This window comes from Prunus dulcis, chromosome 5, assembly GCF_902201215.1.
Source record: "Prunus dulcis chromosome 5, ALMONDv2, whole genome shotgun sequence".
Lineage (NCBI taxonomy): Eukaryota > Viridiplantae > Streptophyta > Magnoliopsida > Rosales > Rosaceae > Prunus > Prunus dulcis.
In genome coordinates this window covers 12,146,537-12,174,278 of record NC_047654.1, presented here as the reverse complement: position 1 = coordinate 12,174,278, position 27,742 = coordinate 12,146,537, and the positions used below count along the sequence as shown (strand labels likewise).

The following is a 27,742-nucleotide window of genomic DNA, read 5'->3' as shown; positions in this document are numbered from 1 at the left end:
TTGATGGAGCCACATGTAGGCATGGGATGGCCTAGCATTCTATACAATTTTGAAACCAAAATTTTATGCAACTACACCCACCACCTCAAATTAAGATATTTGGACTTCTTGGCCCATCTGAGTTCCTAAAATGATGTAGATGTCTTCACACAAGGAACATCAGTGATGGTCGAGATTTTTTTTTCCTTAATTATTTTTTATTTTTATTTTCTCAATGAATCCAAAAAAAAAAAGTTGTAAAAGATTGGAATTTTACAGTTTTTATTAATTCCGGGTGTACCAATCAATTTTATGGGTGTCTGTAGTATCCCCTTCATAAACGTATGTCTTGGTTCTTTCCAAGCCCGAACATACGTCGGGCCTATATTGTCCCAAAATTGGCGCCACTGTTAACTAACCCTTGTCAACCTGCAGCTCAAGCAGGCCCAAACGACCCTGAAATTATTCTGTGTAAAAATGATTAATTAGGGCATAATTGATTTGTGGTTCTTTAACTAATTTATGAACCATTTTGATCCCATATGCATAGATTGCTGATGAATTAGAACGAGTGAATGAGAAATTGAGAATGGAGAAGCACAAGTACAGCATCATAGTCCCAACCTATAACGAACGCCTCAACATTGCCCTCCTCGTCTACCTCATCTTCAAGCATCTCCGGTAAAATCTCCATCACTCGTTTCTCTGCAATTGAATTCATGAAAATGAAATTCCAGGAAAACCCATCACAAATATATCGTTTTCTGGGTGCAGGGACGTTGACTTTGAGATAATCATCGTTGACGATGGAAGCCCGGATGGTACTCAGCAGGTTGTTGAGCAATTGCAGCAACTCTATGGTGAAGATCGGATTGTGAGTAAATCGTGTTCTGCATTAAAAAAAATTTATGTTTCTCAAGACTGCTTTTGATTGTTTTTGGGTCTCATTTGTTTATTTGTGTATTTTATTGTGGTGCAGCTGTTGAGAGCTAGAGCTAAGAAGCTTGGATTAGGCATGTGATTATGTTTTGTTTTTTTATTTTTCTGTTTTCAGTTGAATCAAATAGAATTGCCAAAATTCAAATATGGTTTAATTTGTTCTATTGTTTTGTAAAATTTCAGGAACGGCTTACATTCATGGTTTGAAGCATGCGTCTGGGAATTTTGTTGTGATCATGGACGCGGATTTATCACACCATGTAAGTATTAGTATGTCTTTAGGATGTTCATGATTATTATTCAGTATTTACAGCATCATTAAATGTTTGCCTTGAGAAATTACTTTCCATATTTCATTGGAAGGGATAATTTCCCACTGGCCAAGAGTTTTAGATGACACGATTAAGGGAAAGGGTGGGTGGTTTGTTAATTTTGGATTGCAAAAGCGACTTGGAAACTTTTCTCTATTAAAAAGTTGTTTCCTTTCTGTATTAGTATAGAGTGTACTCCCTCATTTGCTTAAAGCTATTGATTGCGTCTTGTACGTATTGATTTCCAGAAATATTTAGGGGAAATTATTATTTGAGTAGTTTCTTTTGAACCATCAATACCTTGTTCATGTCACTTTTTCAAAGAAGACAATTACAAATATTGAATTAGCTCTTTCCTTTGGTGATAAGGGAGTCCTCCTCTGGCCACCAAAATTGAGTATTTTTTTTGTTTTTTGTTTTCTTTTTCCTTGAATGTTCATATATTCATTGCATTTCCAATTTCTTATAGTCTTCACAGTTTTATTCATTTGGTCTGTTTACTTCTCATGATGCAGCCAAAGTATTTGCCAAGCTTCATCAAGTAAGAACAAGTTTTTTTTTTTCTTGCCGTTACCTGCTATACCATAGTATACTTAAGGAAAAATTTAGTTGTCCCCCCTGAACTATTGCTTGTGTTTCACATCGTCCCCTAGATTTTCAATTTGGCTTTGAGGACCCCCTTAATTTTCCAAACGTTCTAACAAGGCAAAGTGGAACACGTTGAGGGGGCTCTGCTAAAATTTTCACTATTTTTTTCTTGAAATCATTCTGTGTTACTTGTGGCATGCTTATTATCAGGAAACAGTTGGAAACTGGTGCAAGTATAGTTACTGGAACTCGTTATGTCAAAGGTGGGGGTGTACATGGGTGGAATCTTATGCGCAAATTAACAAGTAGAGGAGCCAATGTTCTGGCACAAACACTTCTATGGCCTGGTGTATCAGATTTGACTGGATCTTTTCGGTACATGATTAAATTAATGTATTAAGCTTGATTGTATATCACACTTCACACGATTATAGGACTGACATTGGTGTGGTTCTTTTGCAGGCTTTACAGGAAATCAGTGCTTGAAGATATCATTAGTTCCTGTGTCAGCAAGGGCTATGTCTTTCAGATGGAGATGATAGTTCGAGCTTCTAGAAAAGGCTACCATATCGAAGAGGTAAGTACAATTATATCATAGATGTTTGCCTGAAGCTTCTGGTTGAAATTGATAGTCCATGATCATGAAGCTAGTTTTGTATCTGTGGCTGTTGCTTGTTGACATCTTTGAAAGTTTCAGTTTTCTTATAAGTACTGCCCATGTCTTCTTTTTGTTTCTCTCTTGATCGTCACATCCACTATTCCATTGCTCCTATCTCAATAACAAACAGCACAGTTCTTGTGTCTGTCTTCATGCCTCCTGCCATGAACGGTTTTTCTTTGTTAATTTTCCGATTTTCAGATTCTGTGGAAATTAGGATGTTGATTTTAAATTAAAGTGAAGTGTTGTGCTTATCAGCTTTGCATTTGTTTAGATTGTGATTTCTGTCAGATCCCGACAGAAATTAAGAACCATAACATAGGTACAATAAGAGGTTCTCATGCTCATTAGAAATGGATCGATATGTATTCAATTGTGGTAACAATGATTTCTGTGGTTGTATTTGATATATAAATGTTTGAATCACACAGCCTGGAACCAATAAGAGATTCCATGGGCTTGTTTTCACTAATAGTTTACCATGCTATTCACTTTTATTTTGGTTCAACTGGAAACTGTGAAAGTTTGGTTGCCAATGTACAAATGCTTGAATATGTTGACGAAATGCAAGCTAGGGTTAATATCATTCTTTTCATTATTAATTTTAGATAATGTAACCATTGGTATGAAGTATTAGAGTCGAGGAATATTATTAATCTATTAAAATCGTGGCTTGAATCCTGCTGCCCTTTTTGCTTGTGTGAGTGCCCATATAAGCCCTTGGATGCATACCAAGAAGATTTGGGTTTTGTTTTTTCACTTAATTTTGTCCATTCCCTTCATTTTGCTTTTAAATAACTGCATTATTGACTATCTCCCTTTTGTACCTGTTTTTGGTTATGTACCTATCCACAGGTTCCAATCAGCTTTGTTGATAGGGTATATGGAATTTCAAAGCTTGGAGGATCTGAAATTGTTGAATATCTGAAAGGCCTTGCCTATCTTCTCGTTACAACGTGAGATCCGTAAATTACAACACACAAATAATTTGTAAACCTTTTAAAGGTACTTTTTTATTTGTAAGTTCTTAGTGATATAGAAGAGATTTTACCGGGGCCACTATATAAACAAATTTTATATCTTCTCTTTTGTTTATGAGTATTTTCTTGTATCCTTACATATACTGCAACACTCTCACAATGTGGCGTGAGAGTTACCACATAGGGCAGCCTCACTCAAGAATTTCGGCAAAAGTAGACATCACATTTCCACATTTAGCCATCTCTCGCTTTGTAATATTTTCAGCTTCCGTTATTCTTGCAGCCAGCTCTTCCACTTCACAAAACTCTTCATGAACTGCCGGATAAAATTGCCGGAACTCAGCATGGTGGGAATACTCTAATCACGTGCGGTGCTACGTGCTGTCACCTGATAGAATTTGCTAACCATAATGCATGGTGATAGCATAAGGGAGTTAAGAGGAGAGATCGTGGTTAAAGCATAGACTTGATTGGCAAAAGAGTGAACAGTCGACACAAGCAAAATTTGCATTTGGGTTGGTTGGGAAATATATCTGGCATGACTCACTGTCTCTCCAATCTCATTTGACCGTGCTTTGTTCATGTTCACCCTTCCGACATTGTTGACGCGGTTTAAGTCTTGGCCAAATTGTGTGATTTGAAGAGACAAAAATGTAAAGTTTCATGATAGAGATACTAATTAGGACGTGTTTATGAGGCTCTTCACAAATAAATCCCTCAAGACTCTATTTCATAGTAAAAGCCACTTACAGTGCCGGTTTTGTTTTTGTCGGTCTATTTAGCAGATGGAGTCCCACAAGAGTTACAATAGGAATAGTAGTTCAAAATTTGGTTATTGGTTTATCAAGTATTTGTTAATGGCTATTAGTCTTGGTAGTCACTGGGATGGTGAAATTAAGTTTAAAAAGAGAACAGACCAAGAAAGGGTATTTTCTGAAGGTTGGTGAAGGGTTTCTATCTGAAAAATCTTATTTCGGAAAATACACTTTCTTGGTCTGTCTTTCTTTTTAAACATAATTTCACCATCCAGTGGCAACCAAGACTAATACCAATTAACAAATACTTGATAATCCAATAACCAAAATTTGAACTATATTACCATTCCGACTCTTTTGGGACTCTATTTGCTAAATAGACAGACAAAAAAATGAAGGCTTGAAATCATTCTTAGTTACTTATGGCATGCTTATTATCAGGAAACTGGTGCAAGTATAGTTATTGGAACTAGTTATGTCAAAGGTGTGGAATCTTATGCGCAAACTAACAAGTAGAGGAGCCAACGTCCTGTCACAAACACTTTCTATGGCCTGGTGTATCAGATTTGACTGGATCGTTTTGGTACATGAAATATGCTTTCACCTGATCTAGTCCTTTAATTTCCAGCCATAATAATGCTGATCGCATCACGGGGAAAGGAGAGATTACAGTGAAAGCTTGATAGACTTGATTGGCAAGATAGGGCTACGAGATGAGTTGATGAAGAGAGTGAGCAGTCGACACAAGCAATCTTTGCAGTTGGGTTGGTTGAGAAATATATTTGGCATGACTCTAACTGTGCCTCCTACCTCATTGCCATGTTGATGGATCCTGTTATTTTTGTAAGGTAGATAATGGATATTTTAATATTTATATATTCACAAAATCTTGTATGGGGCTTTTTCCATTCTATTAATATCAATTTAAGTCTAGGCTAAAATGGTGTAATTGAAGATATAAAAAATGCAAATGTTTGATGATGTAGAGCAAAACCTCAAAACTCTTTTTCATAGTAAAAGCCGCTTGACTGCGGTTTAAAGAAAAAGAAAAACCCTAGTAACCAAACTGCTATTGCCCTTACAATGAATTGGAATGATTCTGATACTTATTACTCATGAGTGAAAATGTGACTAAATTCTAAATTATTTTTCGCTATAGTTTGATTCTTAAAGATTTTTCACTAACCTTAACAGTTGTCGGGAGAACCATACTAATTAAGTAATATTTATTTTAATCCTACGTCCTTATTCTTATATACATTTGTATGTCACCATCATAGTATCATCTAGTATCTACCATTTTAAGTATGAAAGTTCATCATCTATTTTTCTAATATCAAATTTTTGCAATGTCCAATTTTTAAAAACAAAAATTCAATTTATAAAGCACCCCAAAAATACATATATGTTTTTTTTTAAAATGGGGCAAAGGCCCAAACAAAAAAGATAAAACTGGGCCAGGCTATCCCCACTCCTAAACAAAAATGATTTCCTTACACTACATATTCTGCTGGAAGCGAGTAGAGAGAGGAGCACCAAACTTCTTAAAACCCCAAAAATTCATGTCCTCTACTGTTTCTTCTTCTTCATCCTCTTCTCGTCATGCCAAAGCCAGAGAGCTTGTGGGTTTTATGACTGAAGTTCGAACAAGAGGTAAACCACCCTAATTACCACTGAGTTTTTTTTTTTTTTTGTTGTTGTTTATTTACAATAATTTCCTCTCAATTTTCGAAATTGATGTGAATTGTCAGCGTAACTGGAAATTCGATTCAATTGGGGGCTCTCTATGGTTCTGAGCAAAGGTGACGAGCACAGAAGCAGCGAGAGATCGATGAGGAGTGAGAAAGAGAATGAAATACCCGACTTGGAGAAGCAGCAGAGTGATAGCGGAGCTGAGCCTAGCTCACTTTCCAATTCCTCAGTCGGTGATACGGTGCCGCCGCTTCTAAACGTCGTCGTTTTGGATGAGGCGTCTCGCGAGGTTCATGAGCAAACCACGGCCAATTTGTCAAGGGAGGTACCTTCTCCCAAAAAGGGTGACCTGTCGAGAACTTCCAGCTCTCATGAACAATGCAGGTGAGCATCAAAATCATAAAAAATAACTAGATTTTTTTTTGTTTTCAATTGCAATTTATTTCAATCTGGTTTTGAAAATAGAGATCTTTATTTTGGGTATGTTGTGCTTGAAAATAGAGTGTGTCAGCAGGAGAAAGATGAAGTTTTGATAGACCTTGGATGTCAATGTCGAGGTGGGCTTGCAAAATCCCACCGATCATGTATAGACACTTGGTTTCGAACCAGAGGATCGAACAAATGCGAGATATGCCAGTAAATTCACTCACTAACTCCATTCATGGTTTGTAAATTAGTTCATTTCTAAAGTCGGGCTTTACAAAAAGATATAATCTTTTTATGCAGAGGGGTAGCTGCAAATGTGCCACCTCCACAATCCCAGCCGACTGTATGTACTCTGTACCTTTTGGTGCAAAGGGTAGCCTTTGCCATGTTCATCAACCCATAACTTAATATGTATGTACGTATGTATGCATCGAATTAGCGTAACCCATAACTTTACAAAAGTCGTAATTTTATATTTAAAGAATTGTATTCTATACAACTTCTTGTAATATAGTGTATTCGTTTATCTAGTTTGAAGTTTGAAGCTGGAAAGTTTCAAAGTCTTTCAATATCCAAAAATCTTACCCGTTACGTTATCCATTTTTTCTAATTTAGCCATTTAGTTTATCCTATCCTTATCTTTTAAAACTTTGGTTTTTGGAGTGGTGCTCCAAACCCAATTGCCTCAGCCATGGAACCGGGGTTCTTTTTTTAGATACAAGAGATAATTGAGTATTATGATTACCAGTATGACTGAAAACAGGATGTAGCATGATTACATCTGATCTGAGCATAGATTTATGGTAGTGCCATTACCCATTTTTTGTGTGATAACATGGAAGCATATCATGTCAAAGTTTAACTCTCAGTGTGTTTGGCATAGCAGGGGAGCTACTGGGTCTGGAGAGTTGACTCAACCTATCGGTCACAAAATCGAGACAGGGTAAGGCGGTCACTAATCAATCTACTAGAGTTGTATTAAGTTTTATGAAGATAGTTGCTGATTCTACTATTTCATATGCACGGGTCAGCAGGGTTGTGTTAGCCCACTTTATGTGGCATTTTCAATCCTCATTGGTGGTTTGCTGTTGGACGTGCTAATATCCGTTACCCTCGGTGTCTCTGCACTCCCCATTAACATCATTATAGGTATGTTTGTGCCTAATGAAACTAGTATGCTTTGTGGTGTTGGTTGTTGAACTGTGACCTGTAAGAGACATTGTTACATGTACAGGTATTATTGTGGTTCTTGGACTTGGAACTGCACTGAGACTTATCTTGGAATTCTTCCACCAGTGGAGTTTGAGGAGAGTTGTGCAGAGGGTGGACACAAATGTGCCTCTTGGTTACCATCCTGCTTTGTAGGTAAAGCTGTAAATAAACAAGATATGTAGAAGTGGAACTTAAACTTTATTGCGTGAGGTGTATAATTTTTACTTTGTTGTTTGTTTTGTTTAGGGCACCATTGCTGATTACCTCTTTCCAATGTACCATTTTCAATTTTATTAGTTGATTTGAAAAGTTGTTATTTCAACTGCACATCCATATTATCTCATTAGAATTATGCGGCTCATAGTTGATTATGAGCCGTTGATGCTTTGTAGGATTTAAATTGTATGAACGACACAATACGTCAACGGTTGATGATCACTTAAGTCCAATAATTAGAATTTAGGCTACTATGGACTGAAAGGATGGAGCAGCCGACCAAGGGCATGAGAAGTCATGGGATGTCATTGGGGTTTGAACAAGACTTTGCATTATGTTGCAAAACCTACAGACATAGAAGATATATTCATGTGCCGCAGCGCCGAGAATATAACTTTAAACTTTTATTAAAGGTGGCAAGTGGCGACATTTTATTTGGGACTACGATCCTTTTCTCAGGCCTTTCCCTATGCATTGGGGTTTGTGATTTGTGGTAGATTTTGGACTTGAGACTAAAATAAAATAATTAGCACCCAAAGAATGTGAAGATGTATACTTAAGCACGGTTTTTTTGCAAATTACCTACTAGTGTAGTGGTATATAGTATTTACTCATTCAAGTAAGGTCTTGGGTTCGAGTTCGAGCATCTTTGTAGTGTGTGTGTGAGTTTAGTATGCTATAGTCCAGCCCAATAAGAAAGATCCTCAAAAAAAAAAAAAAAAAAACATAATTTTTTTCTTTTGTTCTTGTCGTTTTTGTCATCCGATTTTACATGCAAATTACGTTCTGTAACTTCAAATGGAATTTGGTAATTTACTTTTGTCAATTGTAAATGAATGAATAATGTATACATCCGTAAATACAATGGAGCATTTTACTAAGCTTGGTGACTAACCATAGCAATTCCTTATAGTATATCTCTTCATAAGATTATTCTCCCGCTATAACCAGAGGGCAAAAGGGTTCGCACTCACAAAAACAAAACGTGAAATGAACATGATTACAACTTGTCAATAGAATCTTATGATCACCAAGACAAAAGGGGGAAGGGTGGCATGTGATGTTTCACTTGCCATGCTTAGTTGCTTGCTTGTTTGGTCTGGTGAATCGTGACAGATAACTTATTTTTAAGGATTGAAATGTTTTGTCATTTTTTCTTTTCCTGATAAAAAATTAATATTTGATCAAATTCTCATGTTTATTGCATTGTATGCAACACACGTGTTCACCATCAGATCAGCGACAAACAATAATTTCAGCTGCGAATTTGATGGAGGAATCAAATAGAAAAGTAACGACAAGAAAAAGAAAAGAAAAAAGGCAAAGAAGACAGTACGGACTGGGATTGCATCGCACCACAGCCTGAGGACGGGCGACACGTGGTGTCTTGTAGCTTTTCCACTTACGCGGCATAGTCAAACGGCTCAAAACGCAGCGCTACGTTGCTCAACTAAGAGGGATCCTCTGCTACGCAGCCAGGGATGATCATATAAATCCAGCCAATGAGAAGCTGGTCTGGCGTTTGGTCAACTCAGTCCACCAGTAGTGCCAAGTTTGGTAAAAGCGAGGTCGCGAGTGACTGTTATGAGAGGGCACGAGGAAGCAGCGCACGTTGTTTCCATTTTTCCGTAAACATAAAAGTGAAGAAGAAAAAGAAAGGAGAGAAGAAGAAGAAGAAGCAAGCAAGAACCAATTAGTCATCTTTACTCAAAAGCACAAATCTTGTAGTTTTAATTATTTTGTGAATTAGGGTTTTCAAAGTAGTTCTGAGAATTGGGAAAGTGAGGGACGAAGAAGATCACTGATCAGACATGGCGGTTTTATCAATGGATTCGTTACCTCTAGGGTTTCGGTTCAGACCGACGGACGAAGAGCTCATCAACCACTACCTGAAGCTCAAGATCCACGGTCGTAATTCCGAGGTCCAAGTGATCCCCGAAATCGACGTTTGCAAATGGGAGCCTTGGGATTTACCCAGTAATTATCTCTCTCTGTCACTCTCTCTAGTTTTTGTTTGGCTTTTGAGCTAAAATTTATAGTCTTTGCTTACTTCTTTGTTTATTTGGGGTTTCGGAATTTCTGAATGAGAATATCTGACTGGCTGGACTGAGAATTTTCCTTTATTCTCTACATCACCATGAATAATTCGTCACTATATTATCTAGATTCCTTGCGTAATCCTACCCTAATCTTGATAATTATAAATAATAATCCTTTTTTTAATTAACCAATTTGAATATAGTAGTAATTATGAAGCCTGAAGCCTTTAGCTTGTAGATGCACGGAGTGTAATTAGTGTATATGTTGACGTGCCTGCGCAGAGCTGTCGGTGATAAAGTCAGATGATCAAGAGTGGTTCTTCTTCTGCCCCCGGGATAGGAAATACCCAAATGGCCATAGGTCTAACAGAGCCACTGATGCTGGCTACTGGAAGGCCACTGGTAAGGACAGGACCATCAAGTCCCGCCAGTGCAAGTCTGCCTCCAACAGCACTGGCCAAGTTGGGATGAAGAAGACCCTGGTTTTCTACAGAGGTCGCGCTCCCAGGGGCGAGCGCACCAGCTGGATCATGCATGAGTATCGTGCCACTCAGAAGGACCTTGATGGCACTGCTCCTGGGCAGGTATTCCCTTGGTTCCTTTCTCCCACTAAAGTGCAGAATGCCTGCCTTCTTTGCCTTGAAATTGTGTGCATTATGAAATTGGTATGTCCTGGAATTGATATGAGTTCATACTTGTTCTGACAAATGTGTTTATGTCTCTGTGATGCAGGGTGCCTTTGTTCTGTGTCGCTTATTCCATAAGCCAGAAGAGAAGGCTGATGTACTAAAGTATGATGAAGTAGAACAAACTGGCTTATCTCCTACCACAACTAAGTCTTCTCCTGACGAGACATCCTCAGATGTAGTTCAGGAAACAGCTACATCTGATGTGCAAGGTGAAAAGCAATCAGAAAGTATCATGAGGTGGTGGAATGATAAATCTGATAACATGAGCCCTGATGCTCTGCCTCCGGTACCTGGTGACAGTTATATGGCCTCTGATGTGGAAGATCCTGGAGCAGAAGAAACAGGCATCAAGGTAAGATTCCAATTCTTTGTTGTATTTTTGGTCATGACTGTAATCCTTTCCTATAACTTCACACAATTTTATAGATATGAATAATTCAGTGACCAAATATTGTGGTTTTGTGCTTCTGAACTGTAGAGGCATCTCCTAATGGAAGAAAATCAAGTGTTCGATGAGCCCTTCGGCGGCCAGATTGATTACAAAGTCTTTTCGCCTTTGCAATCGCTGATTAACTCAGAGCTAGAACATTGCGTGGGTTCACCTTTTACCAGTGACTTTGGCAATTACAATAATGGATTCCATTTTCAGGATGGCACATGTGAACAGGATGTATCCTTCCCAGAATTTTTGGATGAGTTCGGCATTAACCCTTATGAGAGTTCCTGTGAGGAGTCAACGAGTCAGAAGAACTTGGTGGTTGGAAATGAGACCTATCAGTCATGCATGCTACAGACCACGCCACCAGGAAACTCATGTCTCGATGGTGCATGGGATAACACAGACACCAACATTGCCCAGGTATGGGTAAAAGAATAATCTTCTTCTTTCTTGTAACCCACCACAATTGTGGTATTCTTGGTTGTTGTCCTGTCGAGCCTGCTTATTGAATGTTATTTATCATATAAATTTGTTTGGTTAGTATATTTAAAGATGAAGTCTGACTGTAAGCTGTTGCTTTGTTCATGTGCACCAGCATGATCTGGAAAGGAGAGCTTCTGGCTTGTACAACAAGCAATTTGATGCCAAGGATCTGCTGCAGAAAACCTCATTGGGTTATTACCAAGCTGAAGCTCAAGCATCGCTGGATAACCAAAAACCTAGAATGGGAAATATGGCTGGCAATTATTTTTCTCCTTCCGCATTTGCTGAGCAGTTTCCTGTGAGTTCAGTAAATGATATGTTTAATAGTTCGGATGGATCTACCAGTTACAAGAATCTTGATAACCACGGTGGTGATCATGGTGGTGGAACTGCAATCAAGATTAGGGCCCGCCGTCCTCAACAACTACAAAATTCGGGTAACCTTGTTGATCAGGGCTCTGCTCCAAGAAGACTCCTTTTATGTGTGGACAAGCCTTCATCTGGGTCAATTGCCAATGGCAACATGGGTGATGCAAACTATAGGAAGGAAGAAGATGAAGTCCAATCAAATATTACTGAGGTAAGGGTGTCCTTGTGAAGCTAATTTAATGAGTCTTTGCGTGTGCATTTATCAATTTGACTCTGATTGTTCATGCAGGCTAGAGAAGATATACGGCAGAGTCCTACCTCTGACCAACAGGAGAAAGAGCTTGCGATATTCAACAATGGGGAAGAATTTTCCAGTAGGAAGGATTCTGTTAACCATGGTTATGATCAGGTTGGTAGGACTAGAATCAGGATTAAGACTCGCCAGCCTCAACAACAATCAAATTCAGAAAATTATGTAACTCAGGGCACAGCTCCTAGAAGAATCCGTCTCCAGATGAATATTTCAACTGGGTCAGTTGTCGATAGTAATGTGAGAGATAGAGATGATGAGGAAGAAGATGAAGTACAATCAACTAATACTGACGTAAGGGTCCTTGTGAAACCAGTTTAATAACTTTTTTATATGCATTATAAAATTTAACTCCGATTGTTCCATGCAGGCTAGAGAAGCTATACAGCAGAGTCATACCTCTGATGAACAGGAGAAAGAACATGCGAAAATCAATAATAAGGAAGAATTAACCAGTAGGAAGAACTCTGTCAACTATGGTTCGGATATTGTTGGTATAACTGGAATCAGGATCAAGGCCCGCCAGCCTCAACAACCATTGAAGTCAGATGAATCTGTAACTCAGGGCACTGCTCCCAGAAGAATCCGTTTGCAGATGAATCCAGTTGCTGATAGCAATGTGAGAGAACCAACCCCTGGGAAAGAAGATGAAGTGCAGTCAACCATTAATGAGGTAAGAATTATTGGTGAAGCCAATATATGGATTCTAATTATACATAAATGTTTTATGTTTTCATCAAATTTTAACTGGGCAATTTTGTTTCATGCAGACCAGAGAATCCACACAGAAGATTCCTGATTCCGATGAGCATGATGCAGAGTGCCATCTTTCAAAGTTGGAAGCGAACGGGAAAATAGCTGAAGACTCGCCAGCAGAAATGGTTGATAAGAGCAGGGAAACTGCCGAAGAAGCCCCAGGAAAGTTGAAGCTAAGGATGGGTAGGGATAGTTCATTACACAGCAACCATACGGGGCTGTCAGTGGCTTCGAAGGCGCTGCCTAAACATCGTGGCCTGATTTCTACATTTGTTATTTCGTTCGGCATTCCTTTAGCTGTAACCCTGTTCATAGCTTTTAGTGGGATTTGGATAGCCTTAAGATCTTGACTTTGCAGGGAAGAGGCCATAGGTGATTAGGCCTTTCGTTCCACTCTGTGTTTACTTCATTTGGAACGGGGTTTAGGCTTGTAAATCGCATTCTCATATGTGCGTGCATATGTAAACCTTAGATGAGAAAAAATATTTGACAGAGTGTATTAAAATTTCGTCTGTGTTTCCACTTCCAGACAACTCTGTTTTTCTGTATAGAGTCTAGTTAGCTTTGACAACATATAATAAAGTGTAAAATTTGTAATTTAATTTGTTTGATTATCTTCTGTGTTGCCCCTTTTATTTTCTGATCAAATCAAATTCGAGCTTTGTCTAATGTGAAGAAAGCATTCGAAGCAGTAATCTGATTACAGTTGGATTAGCCTTAATCAAGGGGCTAATCAAGTAATCACCATTGAAATGGTGAAACAAAAAACAGCTGGCTTATGAAACACCAGAAAAGTAAAGCTGTATTGTTTAGGGATTCCTAGAGAAGAACAAATCAGTCTACTTGACAAGTATATGGCATATGCAGCGCAGTACGTGGCAAAGGGACACGTAATAATTGTAAAATAAAGAAACGGATAGAGAGGATAAGGATTGAGAAAGCCAAACGACCACCTTTTCTTTATAAATTGAGTAAAAATCTAAATCCTGTGAGAGTCATTTGGTGGAGACGCACACGTGGCAGCCAACAAGCTGAGCACACTGGAAACTAGAAACTCCTAGCCTAGATATGGTGGGGCTCTGGGGGCGCCGTGGTAATGCTCACTTAGAAATCAAAAATCAAACCCACATCAGATCACATGGCCCTCTGCACATAATTGCCACTACCCTCCACCGACTTCCACATGTCATGTATAAATTCGTAGTATAGGAGACAAGTAAGAGAAGATTAAGAAACAAAGAAACAGTTGTTCAAAGGGAAATTTCTAGAGTCAAGCAAGAGTCTTTTGTGTTCAAGTTGGGTGTTATAATTGTCGGGTTCTTTGAGAAATTAAGCGGGTGAGGAGATACAGAAGCTAGAGAGAGAAAAATGATACTGGTGGCGGGTGTGGCTGAGCTGATGGAGAAGTATACGTTTTTGTTGGCAAGGGTTTTGGAGCATTTGTTCCATTCTGCTCCTTTTCCCAGGCGGGTTCGGTTTCTCATCCTCCGAAGTCTTCCCTTTGTTTCTTCCTACCCTCTTCCTCCTCCTCCTCCTCTGATAGGAGCCCCTGCTGCTGCTTAATGTTTCAAGGATAGGGCTTTTTGTATTTAGCATGTAAGGGTTCATTGGTTAAATTTTTTTTCTCTTTTTTTTTTAGAATTCTGATGCGGTGAATGTTCTGTACAAATTTGGAATTTTTCTTATCCTCCCTTAACAAAGTTGGTTGGTTTTGATTAATTTGATGGATGTTATGGCCAGCCTTTGACCTATATTCTTTAAAGTTCATAACTTTTTATGAATCTATGGATCAATTTGATGAGATTGGATGAATTTTTTAGATGAAAGGTAGGGTTTTAGATGAATTTTTTAGATGAAAGGTAGGGTTTTTTATGTCTTCAATCTATTTTGGGAAATTGCAGCTAACCCAGTTTAATCCACGGACCTAATCTTAGATTATTAAGTTGATACAAAAATCTAAGACCATTTTTAAGTTCGGCCGGCATTGTTTAGGTATATCCTTCCATGATCACCACCAACTAACTGATCACGCTTCCCTTATTGTTGCCATTTGTCATTATCACTATTATTATCACTTGCCATTGTCATTATCACTATTATTATCACTTGCCATTGTCATTATCACTTGTCATTAAGGATATGAACTTTTATTGGATATGTAATGTTGTTAAACTTTTTATCATTAAGGATAGGCTTAAATGTTAAAATGTTCTCTGTGTTTTGATAGTTCATATGTTATCAATTTCACCAATTTGGTCAGTGTTTATATTTGTGTTTTATTTCATTGGCCAATTTAGTCCTGTTATTAATTTAGTCAATTTGGTCCTTATGTTTGTATATGTTAAGTCAATCTGAAAATGAAATTTATATTTTTAAAATTTATCCTTCCTCAATTTCGAGCTCACACCATAACCACCTCCCAAACACCACCACCACTCCAACCCCAAACCCATAGCCACCTTCACCACAAGTCCAACCCCACCTAAACCACCACCTCTCTCTCTCTCTCTCTCTCTCTCTCTCTCTCTCTCTCTCGGCCTCAAGAAGAAAAATCGCTGTAAGAAAAGAGTAGGCATCAATTTGACTAAGAAACTTTCTTTTTTCCTACGGGAATCGAGACTATTGGAGGAGTGGAGGTTGAGGTTGTGGGTTTTAATCATTTTAGCATTATTATTATTTGAGTTTATAATTAATTATAGATTTTTAAATTAATTTTAAATATGTCTATTTTTAAGTTTTAACATGATTTTAATGAAAATAATTAAATTTATTAAAAGATACAAACACAAGCGATTAAATTGGCTAAATTAATAATACGGGTACAGACATTTATGTCTTGGGATAATGGGTTTTGCTTCGTATATCGTGATGACTGCTTTCCATATACATGATGACTATTATCCATATCATTATTTTATTTTTATTTGAAGTGTGTTTGCGTCACCACAACTCCTCCAGAAGGAAAAAGTAAGATGGATAGGGTCTAGGCAAAATTAACCACTTCAATTTTAATTAAATTTTTTTTTTCCCATTTTAACTCCACGGACAACATATGACCCAGTCGCACAAACCCCAGGATGAAGCAACCCCAACAAGGTCCTTGGGCCAGAGGACATCTAACTTGGGCAGCAGGAGCATAGTCAGGTTGCTTTCTTGCTGTCCAAGAGAGAAGGGCGAGCGCTTTTGTTGCTAATCCTCTCTCGGAACCCTCATGATTCTACTTGTTGCTAATGTTTGGATGTTTTTTTGCTATCGGTATGTGATTTGGATGTTTGTTTGCATTAGGCGCAGTTAGATAATTGAAGACCAAGTTTTCTCCAAACTCGCTCATGTTTTGCATTTTCTTTCAAGTCTAGATGCAAAAAGTGTGACGGCAATGTTACTTAAGGTGTTGGCAGTGATGTTCATTTCGGTTTATGGGTTGGTTTGGGTTTTGCGAGCTTAGTTTGGGATCATGCTTAACTATATGAATTTTGTATGGGATCATGCTTAATTATATGAATTTTGTAATTGTTCATTCGCTTTAGGTTTGCCTCTTTGGACTTGTTGGTGGTGTTGCCCTTACTTGGCTCCTCTTTTAGACATTTTGCCGGTACTTTGGTAACTTAAGTAAATAAACTATCATCATTTGTTGACGAAAAAAAGAAAAAACCAACATATTATTCACTGTATGCTTTGTATTGGGTTTTAAAAAGTTATTCGCTGGATGAATCTGATTCTGTTTTTACCAATAAAGTACTAAATTGCACCAGAAAAACAGTGGAGTGATGGGCTTAAAAAAATGGCACAGAATGAACACCTATTTCCACATATGGGGGGGCCTGGAAAGACAAGCATGTTAAAAGTTGAAACCACAAAAGCTACCATTTTTTATGTGGACAAGAAAACTGGGGTGGGCGCTGCAGAATATTCCAAATATGAAATGAGATTATCAATTTGTGAATAATGGGCAAGGGCTTTTCAGATGGGATGTAATCCAACATGGCCTAGATTTATCTTTCATGGACCATGACACCAGTAAAAATTATGATTTCCCATGTATTTGGAAGTACATATGGCCCAGCTAATAAGGAACTTCTCACTACAAAGGTTGCCTGAAAGGAAATATGGCCCCAGTTAGTACAAAGGTTGCATCCCAAGACATGAGTCATTTGTGTAAATTCCCCACTAGATTTATGTGCAATTCAAGTGAAAGTGACCACAAATTGGAATGCAAAATTTTGTTGCTTTCAGGTGAAAATGGCAAACCAAGAGATAAGTGATGCATTGCATTTTGGCAAGAGATTGTAATTCAGAATGTTAGGATCAATTTGTTAGTTGATATCACACCCTCTTACCATATATGCATAGATTGAATGGTTATATGCTCAAAAGACTTTATTGTATTATATATGCCTACTATTACTAATTTATTTCCGAACACTACTTCGCTCTTATAAGAAGCGATGCCTCCTTAATTGTAAATCACAAACCAACACACATGCAAAAGTAACTCATTAAAATCACAAAAAGAAAAGTTTCTAAACATATATCAAATGGTGATTTGTCTGCAAGGAGAAATGGTATTTTTCCACTCTTTCCCCTGCTGATTAGGTGATTGCCAAATTTAAGTTACAAATTTTGGTCAAGCATGCCTACTATATTTCTTTTCGAGCATTACTTGATTTCTTACTCGTTAAGAGTCATTCCTTCTTTAACTGCAAATCACATATTGACATATATGCAAAACTAAGTCGTTAAAATCACAAAAAGGAAAGTTTGTAAAAACATGTCAAACTGTAATTTGTCCCTAAAGCAGGATTATTAAAACAAATTTCCTTTCTTTCCCCTGCTGATTAGGTGCTTGACAAATTTAAGTTACAAATTTTGGTGGGCTATGGAGAGAAGAACAAATTTGGTTCAAGCATGCTCTCCAGGTGGACTGAAAGATTTTAAATTCTAGAATTTTCTGATGTAGGGTAGAGAAAATTCTGGTTGAAACTGCAAGTGCCCAATCTGGTTCTTAAGTTTCATTCCAATTTTATCAAATTTTTATGTCCAAAACCAGGCATCTATGTGAGCACCTTGTATGGGAAAACAATCAAATGGAACTACATCACCAAATTCTCTGCTTAAGAATAACATGATCTCATCTCATCTGATGCCTAATATAAATTATAATTGGGATTAGAACCTCTAGATTTTACGTGTAAATTGCGCGCTGCCTTTCCAACTGTCCTAAGAACACTTGAGGAAGTGTTTGATTTCAAGAACATAGAGGTGTTATCAATTATTATATTCAAATGTGAGATTCTTTCCTTTGTACTGTTTGTCTCCTAAAGTTTGCCATGGCATGAGAAATTCCTTTGTCCGATATTTAAACAATAATGCAGAGAGATGTTATCAGAATGCAGGTAAAGGCAAAACAATTGAAGCATCCAACCTTCCCATTAAACCAGAATTATTCGGTAAACCAGAATTCCACACTAATAACTAGTAAAAACGGCATATGCGTGTGATTACGTGTAGAGCATTATTTTCTGAGAATTTATAGATAATATAAATTACTTGTAGAGCATTATTTATCTGTAAACAAATCACATGTATAGGACCCAAAAAACATGTTTTCTGGTATGTGTGGTCTGTTGTGGCCACCGCCCGCCGGAAGGAAAAAAATGCCATCATTTTGTTGAGCACTTTAGTGGTTCTGAATGCTAGTGCACCAGTTTATTTATGGCATAGTTTATTGGTAGAGCTTCCAAGTGATATTTTTAACTAAAAAGTATAGAACCCAAAAGATTCCATTTCTAATAGACTTGTGGAAATGAAGAACACCTACATAGACTTGAAGGCACAGATAATAGAAATGTGGGAATATAACTTTGTAGATAGATGGTGCATGCTGTGTGTAACTGATTTTCAAAGCTGGTTTAAAAAGAGAGAATATATTTAGAATATATGTCCCCTTTGCATCAAAACCCATCTTTCCTATTACTTATAAGCTCATCCATATCCCTATAAGAGCTGATATTCTCTTCTCTGTATCAGCTGCCATGTTAGCTTGACCCACATTTCAAGCATTAATGTGAGGATTTAGATACCATTCCCTGTCTAAAAGCTCTAATTATTTGGAAGTCTCTTATCCCCAAAATAAAACCAGAGAATTTAAACCCAAGAAACTGCTGACTTGGAATTGTTTAAGACACCTTTGGAATATATTGCAAAGAGATCAAACACAAGGAAAGGGATGCCAAGGCTACAAAGGAATATCTTCTAGGGCTGGGTTTGTCTTTAAGTTTCCCATCTTTCTTTCTTTGTATATATAACACACAACTAGCTCTTGGTCATGGCAACGGTACTAAAGAGAACATTTGGCTCTATTATATCATCCATTGCATACTTCTCTTACCTTGACTACCCGGATCACCATTACAGAAGCAACAGCCACTTCAAGAAAATCAAACACAACATGCCAAAGAGTCGGCCCCTTTCTTTGCAGGTTCGCTGTCGTCTCAATTATTTTGTTTTCGATCTTCTGAGGTATCTCATCACCATGCATGGCTTCTCTTCCTCCCTCTCTCTCTCTTTATCTATATGGCTTCTCTTCTTCATGTGTTTGATGCTATTCATCCTGCTAGTCAGATATATCCTATACACACACAAACACTCCATAGTTGCAGCATGACGCCTCTGCTTGTCTTATTCATGCTGCAAAGGAAATTGATGCAAAACAAAGAAGGCCATATATATTTGTCATCAAAAGTAGAGAGAAAAACATTTGAGAAAACTTGTCCGAAGCGGTGCAGAGAGTTATAAATATCATGGTTTCAGTGAACCATTGGTATGGTGGAGAAACTCCAACCATATCAGAATCTTTGTTTGTCGCGTATTGATCTCTTAAACCACGTTTCTTGTACCCAACATGGCTTTTCTTAATCCCTTTGGCTTCCAATTAATAACTGCCAAAAGTATAAAGATGTTTGAAACAACAAAAGGAACGAAGGAATCAAAGAAAGTAAGGAAAGTTCAGCAAATAAACAAGTAAAAACTAAAACATACTTTTTGCAAGAACAGAACAGATTCTCAAACCGTGTTTGCTTTACAGACTGTGGAGCTCAAAGTCAGGATGTGCTGCACTGGCTGTGAGAGGGTTGTCAAAAATGCCATTTTCAAGCTCAGAGGTAAATAATCAATTGTGACATATAGCTAATTAATTAATATGTAAAACTCTGCAGTAAAATCAATTTTCTGTGTACTCAGGGATCGATTCGGTGGAAGTAGACCTACCGATGGAAAAGGTGACGGTAATCGGGTATGTTGATCGTAACAAAATTCTCAAAGCAGTGAGGAGGGCTGGGAAGAGGGCAGAGTTCTGGCCCTACCCGAACCCTCCTTTGTACTTCACATCCTCCGGTGACTATTTCAAGGACACAGTCAATGAGTTCAAAGAGAGCTACAACTACTATAGGCATGGCTACAATGTTGGGGACAAACATGGGACAATTCCAGTGACTCAAAGGGGGGATGACAAAGTTAGCAACATGTTCAATGATGATAATGTCCATGCTTGTTGCCTCATGTGACTCTGCTATGTGCTAGGTTATGTAACATGTTCCATAATCAGGATCTTATGTACTTTTTATATGTTGTTGTTAACTAGTACATGTGCATATGGTTTGGAAAAAAAATAAGAAGAAGAAATCTGTCCATCTCCATATCTTAGTGTTGTACAGTATGCAGGCTTGGTTTTATGCTGAATATTTTTAGGAGTGGGGAATATATTCAATGGAGCAATTTCAAGGACTTAAACTGTAAACTTTTATCGTTTGTTTGGTGCTAGTGACTTAAATGTATATTACTGGCTTTTTTCTCTCTCTTTTACTCAACTTCATATTTTTTGTTTGTTTGGAATTATTGTTTTGATAATGACAGCAACTGAGCTGAGATGGTGATTATTTTGGCATTTTCACATTACAGTCGAAAGGGATTTCAGTGGAGCCTTGTCATCCAGGGTGTGGTCACTCAAAGCACCTTGACTGCCCTTCTGATTGGTTGCCCAGAAAAGATCTTCAATCCTATCAGGACTTGACCAAAACTTCTTTTTTTCTTTTCTTTTTGGCTTTGCAACTCCTGTATAAAATTTTGGGAAATTGAATTGCACCACCAAGAGGGTTTCTCATCTAATTCACTCTATCTCTCTTCAGCTCACCAGCCTGAAATAGGTTTTGAACATGAAATTAATAAATATTCTGCCATTGTACTTTGGTGGGAAATATCACCATGGGAAAAGCAGGCCTAAACTTGCTAGGAATTTTCCTCTGAACTTGGTTATGAAAGTAACAGCCAACAGGGACTTTTTGTTTCTTCGTTCCTAAGGCAACAGGTCAAATCAAATTTGTCTTTAACTGTTTGGTCTGCAAGGAATATTAGAGATGTCCGCTTTTTCAAGGTATTGGCTCAAAGGTCGACAAATATATAAACAACAAGGTCATGTTTTCTATTGGCAAAATATTCAAAGTCAGTTGACTCATTGTCACCTGCTTAACCATTCCCCAGTAAAAACTCTACAATTACTTGAGTTTTTCTTTGGAATTAGTATATCCCATATGAACAAATAAAGAAACAAAAAATTTGAGGTGAAAAAAAATTACAACAAGAATCCGTGTCGAATTCCTAAACTTTGGAGATGATATAAAACTTTATAAACACCTGAAAAACGAAAATTAGAGAACAGGGTTTGAAAACAAACACATTTTAATCTGTAATAGAAAGTTATATGAATTCGTATCCACCCGAAGAGAATTATACAAAAAATTCGAGGCACAATAAAGAGTCAAAGTCAAAGGGTGAATATACAAAGAACCAAAATCGAGTCTGTTTTTACCCAAAAAAAAAAAATTAACAAATTCGCTTCTTTGTTTGTTGCAAATCAATTAATAATTAGAGGAAGACCAACAGACCCCTTCTTCTTTTGATCAAAAGGCACATCCTCCTCCTCTGTGCTTCTACCAGTCTTTGCTTGCTTCTCCTCTGCCACAAGTATGTTCTAAATTTGCATTCTTGGCTAAGTTTAGAGTTCTTTTGCTTATCAATATTCATGGGTAGTTAAAAAAGTTTTAACCTTTCACCTACTTGAGTAAATGGAATGCTTTCTCTGATATTGGGTCTGGGTTTTTGTTTGGCAAGGGGGTTTTGACCACCTGGTTGAGTGGAACTTCATTGCATAGAGATGGAGGGGGATGTCCATGGAAAGAGAGCTTCATCGTCAGTAGTTCAGTCCCGTTTGTCACCTGCAGCTCAGCCCTTTTCATTGAACCCCTTTTCTCACCAACCGTCTTGGTCTTCGTTGACTTCAGCAGACCCCTGTGCTTCCATGCTCAAACCCGTGTCTGATATCAACTTGGAAGATGACCCATTTTCCACTGCACCTTATTCATTCTTGGAGTTTGTTGAGGATTCTCATTTTCCACAGTACCCATCTGCAAATGCTGCCTCAGACTTGGGTTTTATGCCCTCGGCCTCTAAGGAGTCCTTAACCAATTACACGGAGCTTTCATCGTTTGGGCACAGCCAAGCCAGTTTCTCCAGCAACAAGAATGCTTCATTGGCTTATGAAACCTTGCTTGAACAAGGTAATTTTCGTTGCCTCGGTTACTATGCTTATGAAATTGAGTTTCTGCATTAAGTTTGTTTTAATCCCTTTTATGTTTAAGTTACTAAACAGAAAAATTAATTCAGTTCTTTCATTGTTGATGCCCAGTACACAACGTTTTATTGTCATTTCACAAAGAGCAACCACCTTTGTTGTGCAACCCTTTAAGATAGATTAGTAAACATTTTCCCAAAGAATTTTCAAAGCACTTGCCACTTTGTGGTGGTAAATTCTTAGGTTGATGTTTACTAGTTGATCTCTTCTTGTTTAATGTTTATGATCAACTCAAAATAACAAACGGATCATTCTCGCACAATCTCTTTATTTGTTTATTTTTTCCTAGCACTTTATATCGATCACTATGAGTGTTTTCTACTTCGGTTACATAAGGTGTGTAACTTATAGGAGAATGTAAATACCACAAAAAAAAAAAAAGAGAAGATAATTGTTTATCAATCATGATTATTGGATGCATCATATAACACTGCGTGAAGAACGATTTTAAGTTTTCAGAAGAACTCTCGCTGTTTGCATGAAGAACTATTCAAACTTTTAGGAAAAATAAATTCTTCCTTTTTTTCTTTTTCTCTTGTACTGTTATTCTACATTTTTTGTTAAGTTGCAAAGGGCCTTTGCTTTCTTGTATGGAAGGAACATTATCGATGAGGGTAGTAAGAAATGAAAGTTATTTTCTGTGGCTTACTTGTTATGACCTCAATACAGTAAGAGCTTCATGCATAACTTGCTTCTGTACAGGAAAGCCTGCAGTTAAGGTGTCAAAGCCCAATCATGAGAATTCTGAAAGTGTCCATGAAAAATGCAGTGATTTAACTGTGGGAACTGAAAATCAGTTCATTTCAAGATCCACAGACCAAGTAGATGCTGGATTTTTCTCTTTTTCAGCGGTTAATACTAGGGCGACTCCACATGATTTTCCGATGTCAGTTACTTCCTCTACATCAAGGCTTCAAGATTATTCTCAAGCTCAGCTACCATATACTGCACCCAAAGTGACTTGGAGTCATTGCAATTCTGAAATTGCTTTGTGCGATAGTGGCTTTACAAAACTTGATGCTTATACAGCTAAATCTACGGTTTTCCATTTACCGACAAATAACTCATTTCCAGCTGTGTTGCTTGAGTCAGATACCAGCACAACTGTTTCACCCTTGAATCTCGCTTTGTCAAAGAATGTGGATTTTAAAGGAAATTATCCACCAAACAATTACGATAGTTCTTCCAAATGCAGTCCTTCTGGCATAAAGGATCTTCACGACCTGATATCTGGTGAAGGGAAAGAGATTCATCATGATGGAAGTCCCAATGATAAAGGAAAAGGAGGCAAAGATGGCAAACCTCTCTCGAGTGAGGGTATAGGTGCATTACTGAAGGCAACATCTGAGCCACTAATTACTTTAACCAATATTCCTGATGATTTCAGTTTGAAACATCTTGGTCCCAAAGGAGCTGTTTCAATTTCAAAAAATTTGGATGAGAATGACTCTGATTTGGACTCACCTTGTTGGAAAGGAACCCTGGCTTCTAGGCAATATGGAGTTTCAAGGTCTTTGAGTTCAGACTTTGTTGGAAATGAACAAGAAGTGCGTAATAGTTTGAATCCACTGGCACCTCAATTTTTTCCTCGTCATGCTAAAGCAATTGTAGATTACCATGCAAATGACTATGTTGGAGATGATTTCTCATGTTTCCGAAAGAGTGAATCTTCAGCTGTTAATTCATCCTCCAAAGGACATGGACCCGTTGATCAAGCAGGATCAAAGTCTTCTTCATCGATTAAAGGAATAGGGACTCAGACTTCTAATGACATTCATGATCTGGAAAGAGTTTATCCCCTGCTTAATAACTCAGAAAGTGGCTCTGTGCTCAATTTGCCTGAGGGTTTGTCCAAGTTGTTGTCTACACATTCAAAATTAGATGTTCCCACAATACTTAATGTGATGCACGATCTCTCAGAATTGCTTGTACAGAAGTGCTCGAATGATTTAGATTCACTAAATGAACATAAGCATATGATGCAGAATATAATCAATAATCTTTGTATGTACATCCAACATGGGGATGGAGGAAAGGTTCCAATCTCTGATATAACTCTTACAGGCACTCCGTACTGTCCTGTTAAATCAACAGAGCTGCACAAGGTAGGGGTATGTGTGTGTGACCTTGAATGTTGAGAATTTTTTTTGAAGAAAATACTGAACTTTGTTTTCCTGTTTGAAATTTTGAATCTGAAAGCTCTTGGGTACTTAACATTTTAAATTTTGCGGGGATGCTATGATGCATATATGCGCAATTTACTCATCTTCTAAAATAGAAATGATGTCCTCTTTAACATACTAGTTTCTAGATGTATTACAGATGTACTTACATTTGAATTCATACTATTGTTGTACTGGTTTTTATTCTGTGAGAGCATTAACCTTCACTTACATGCCTTTTTTTAATCATGTTTGGTAGATTTAATATTATTGCTTACAATGAGATTAGTAATAATTATCGTAATAACAATGCCATTATAGTAATATTTTTGTTATACTTTTATCTGTGTCCACCTGGGAGCTGGCTGAAAGAAATAATTTCATCATTTTCTTTTATGAAATTAAAAATGCTCATGTGTATATGTTCTGTTGATCTGAGAGCCTAAATAATGTTTTTCAGTGCTCGAACATGGGGTTTCAAGTAACAAAGAAAAAGGCCTTGGCTGTTCCACAAGAGATTAATTATCAGAATGACCGTGAGGTGCGCAAGGTTAATTCTCATGTTTTCACTGAGAGAATGTTGGATTCCTTTCCTTCATGTAGTGGCGTAGGCACTGAGAAGAGCAATGACATCGTTCAGGTATAATTTGTGGACCTGTTGCTGAAAATTATCATATCAGTGCTTAATGTTGTTTCTCTACTTAGAAACTGAACCTTCACACTTGTAATGGTAAGATGCAGGTTATGGGCAACGCCTTGAGAGACAACCATTTGACCACGGAAGAGTTAGACCCACAGGCTTTGGTGTATAAAAAATTATGGCTTCAGGCTGAAGCAGCGTTATGTTCCATGAAGTATGAAACTTGTGTCTTATGCATGCAATTGGAAATCGGTGGCTGCAAATTAGACAAAAATAAGGTGAACTACTTCCCTTCCATTCTTGTATGTCTTCCATTTTTAATTTAACTTTTGCCCATTTTCTGCTCTGTTAGGTTTCAGGCAAGCTATTAACAAGAGACATACACTAGCCGTAGGCGTGTTCTCGGATACTACTGGAAGGAGCTGTTGGTGTTGGAAGCTAGAGACTCTTCACCTGGTTGTATGTACAAATCATAGTCGAAATGCAGTATATAATAGTACTACTTGTTATATAGAGTGACTTGCAGTTAGGGTTCAAGTCTTTAGAATGCAAGGTTGATGGTTCTGAGTGTCTGAATGGTGGAAACAATTTGCTTGGACAGTGGATAAAATTTCCATTTTATGATGACACATACGTATTTTGGTTAAAGCATTGCCTGGAAAATCTGTTCCTTCAGGTTTATAGAGATGTGAAAAACCCATCTACAATCTCAAAGAGGATCATTTCTGATGTGCTGCAAAGAAATTTGCAGTTGATATAATTATACTGAAATTCATTGTTGGGCTGAGCCAGGGAAAAAGAAAAAGAGAAAGTGATGGGTTGGGCTAAGCCTTACATCTTAATCCCACCCATCAAATGAAATATTGCAAATAAAGCTAAAAAAAACACATGTGGACATCAAGATGTGACAAAAAAAACATATATTATAGTTTAATGTTGCACTAAAAATTGATACGATCCAATCATTGGACAACTTAGACCAGGAGACCAACCACTGACCTTGGATTGTGCTTGTTCTGAAATCAACTCTAATTTAAAAAGATGGATGCATGCCTTTGTGTCAGTAAAAAGGTTTACATCGATAATAGCTTTAGTTTACTTGATTTAACTCCACCATTTAATTGACAAATTAAATACATTTTTCAATACTTTGGCACATTGTCGTATAGAAAAAGAAGGGTCCCTCCCTTGCATCTGGGCAAAAAGTTAAAAATAAAATAAAATAATAAATAAAAGAAAAAGTGAATGAATAGGAACAGAGGTCATTAATATTTGATTAATTTTAAAATTACTGTTGGTTCATGTGGTACCACACCGCATGAAACATTATGTAACATTACTGCAGGCTTAGCCCAGTGGGAAGAGAAGTGGGTAAGAAGAAAGTACCATGGACATTGGACAAGCCATGCCCTTCACCCACCTAGACAAAAGTGACAGGTCATGGCAGAGGGGACCTCCCTATCTAACTTTGCTATTTTGTTTCCATTTAATCATTCACCATAACCCCTCAAAATAATTAATCAATATTACTTTTATCTTATCAAAATTAATCAAAATTACTTGTTTAAATCATCATCTTTTTATCTCCTATTCTTTTACCCAGACATTACATTTACCATCATAATTAAACCTATGTGCAAATTTCTGAGGAAGAAAAACATAACAATATGTTTTTGTTATTTATAAGAATGTAAATCAGACAGGATTTCTCTCTCTCTCTCTCTCTCTCTCTCTCTCTCTCTCTCTCTCTCTCTCTCTCTCTGTGCCCCATATGGTTCACATGGTCCAAATGGTCCACACCCACATCTTCATAATTTTATGAAACCAAAATTGTGATGTTACATAAACATTGAGGAACAAATTAAAAGCATGGTAAAGAGAGACAAAAGTAAGCAGGTAAAGTTAAATCAATCAAAGTGGTAGACCACTTTCTACTTGATAATCACATTTTCCTTCCCAAAAACAATTCCAAACCCAAATGCCCTTTGGCTAACCACAAAAATCCCACCACCCACTTCCTCGTCACATTCAAAAAAACAGTCACTCGATATGTTAATATTACCAACTAACCGGCTCGTTAATTAGTGAAAAATTCATAAAGGAAAAATAGAAAACAAAAGGAATTGGTTACTGCAAGTATAAATTAGGTCAGTTGATCAAGAACATGTATATATCCACCTTCTATACTAAAATAATTTAAAATATTGCATTGTCAAAAAAAAATAAAAAGGAGTTAGTCACTGGTTACTCGGAGAGAGTGAGAAAAGAAGACAGAAATAGGGGTAAAGGAAGAGACAGAAAAGGAAAGGATTAGGGTGGGGATAGGGGTGGCCATCCAACTGGGCCTGTGGAATCATCGGTGCAGTTTGGATACCTTAGCATGAAACTGAATACTCAGCATTAAAAGAGGGAGA

At 37.5% G+C, this 27,742-nt stretch overlaps 6 protein-coding genes across 11 annotated transcripts; all 6 read left to right on the top strand.

The window, feature by feature from the left end:
* Positions 1-482: 482 nt before the first annotated feature.
* On the top strand, positions 483-4,155 carry LOC117628504 (dolichol-phosphate mannosyltransferase subunit 1). The gene is made up of 8 exons (XM_034360979.1): positions 483-660; positions 754-853; positions 959-992; positions 1,102-1,178; positions 1,745-1,770; positions 2,028-2,192; positions 2,280-2,394; positions 3,331-4,155. The coding sequence occupies exons 1-8, from the start codon at positions 569-571 to the stop codon at positions 3,433-3,435; spliced, it is 714 nt and encodes a 237-aa protein (XP_034216870.1). The 5' UTR covers positions 483-568; the 3' UTR covers positions 3,436-4,155.
* A 1,563-nt stretch (positions 4,156-5,718) lies between these two features.
* LOC117629250 (E3 ubiquitin-protein ligase MARCHF2) lies at positions 5,719-7,869 on the top strand. Of its 2 annotated transcripts, none has more exons than XM_034361781.1 (7): positions 5,719-5,863; positions 5,962-6,286; positions 6,404-6,538; positions 6,629-6,671; positions 7,215-7,271; positions 7,360-7,477; positions 7,563-7,869. In XM_034361781.1, the coding sequence occupies exons 2-7, from the start codon at positions 5,997-5,999 to the stop codon at positions 7,691-7,693; spliced, it is 774 nt and encodes a 257-aa protein (XP_034217672.1). In that variant the 5' UTR covers positions 5,719-5,863; positions 5,962-5,996; the 3' UTR covers positions 7,694-7,869. The 2 variants fall into 2 exon arrangements, with proteins under 2 accessions (XP_034217672.1, XP_034217673.1); XM_034361782.1 differs by having other exon boundaries at positions 5,721-5,863; positions 7,363-7,477.
* A 1,486-nt stretch (positions 7,870-9,355) lies between these two features.
* Positions 9,356-13,455, top strand: LOC117627580 (protein NTM1-like 9). The gene is made up of 8 exons (XM_034359727.1): positions 9,356-9,733; positions 10,078-10,379; positions 10,528-10,836; positions 10,963-11,343; positions 11,519-11,986; positions 12,065-12,379; positions 12,456-12,758; positions 12,856-13,455. Exons 1-8 carry the CDS (start codon positions 9,568-9,570, stop codon positions 13,189-13,191), a joined length of 2,580 nt encoding a protein of 859 aa, XP_034215618.1. The 5' UTR covers positions 9,356-9,567; the 3' UTR covers positions 13,192-13,455.
* Positions 13,456-14,091: 636 nt separating this feature from the next.
* On the top strand, positions 14,092-14,622 carry LOC117627955. Its single transcript, XM_034360278.1, has one exon. It carries the CDS (start codon positions 14,210-14,212, stop codon positions 14,402-14,404), a length of 195 nt encoding a protein of 64 aa, XP_034216169.1. The 5' UTR covers positions 14,092-14,209; the 3' UTR covers positions 14,405-14,622.
* Positions 14,623-18,855: 4,233 nt separating this feature from the next.
* Positions 18,856-20,696, top strand: LOC117628172 (heavy metal-associated isoprenylated plant protein 30-like). Its single transcript, XM_034360556.1, has 3 exons — positions 18,856-19,319; positions 19,926-20,001; positions 20,081-20,696. The coding sequence occupies exons 1-3, from the start codon at positions 19,167-19,169 to the stop codon at positions 20,401-20,403; spliced, it is 552 nt and encodes a 183-aa protein (XP_034216447.1). The 5' UTR covers positions 18,856-19,166; the 3' UTR covers positions 20,404-20,696.
* A 975-nt stretch (positions 20,697-21,671) lies between these two features.
* LOC117629217 lies at positions 21,672-26,009 on the top strand. Of its 5 annotated transcripts, XM_034361733.1 has the most exons (6): positions 21,674-21,859; positions 22,007-22,452; positions 23,229-24,637; positions 25,149-25,328; positions 25,424-25,606; positions 25,681-26,009. In XM_034361733.1, exons 2-6 carry the CDS (start codon positions 22,050-22,052, stop codon positions 25,714-25,716), a joined length of 2,211 nt encoding a protein of 736 aa, XP_034217624.1. In that variant the 5' UTR covers positions 21,674-21,859; positions 22,007-22,049; the 3' UTR covers positions 25,717-26,009. The 5 variants fall into 5 exon arrangements, with proteins under 5 accessions (XP_034217628.1, XP_034217624.1, XP_034217626.1 ...); XM_034361737.1 differs by having other exon boundaries at positions 21,672-22,452; positions 25,688-26,009; XM_034361735.1 differs by having other exon boundaries at positions 21,675-22,452; positions 25,430-25,606.
* Positions 26,010-27,742: the final 1,733 nt, after the last annotated feature.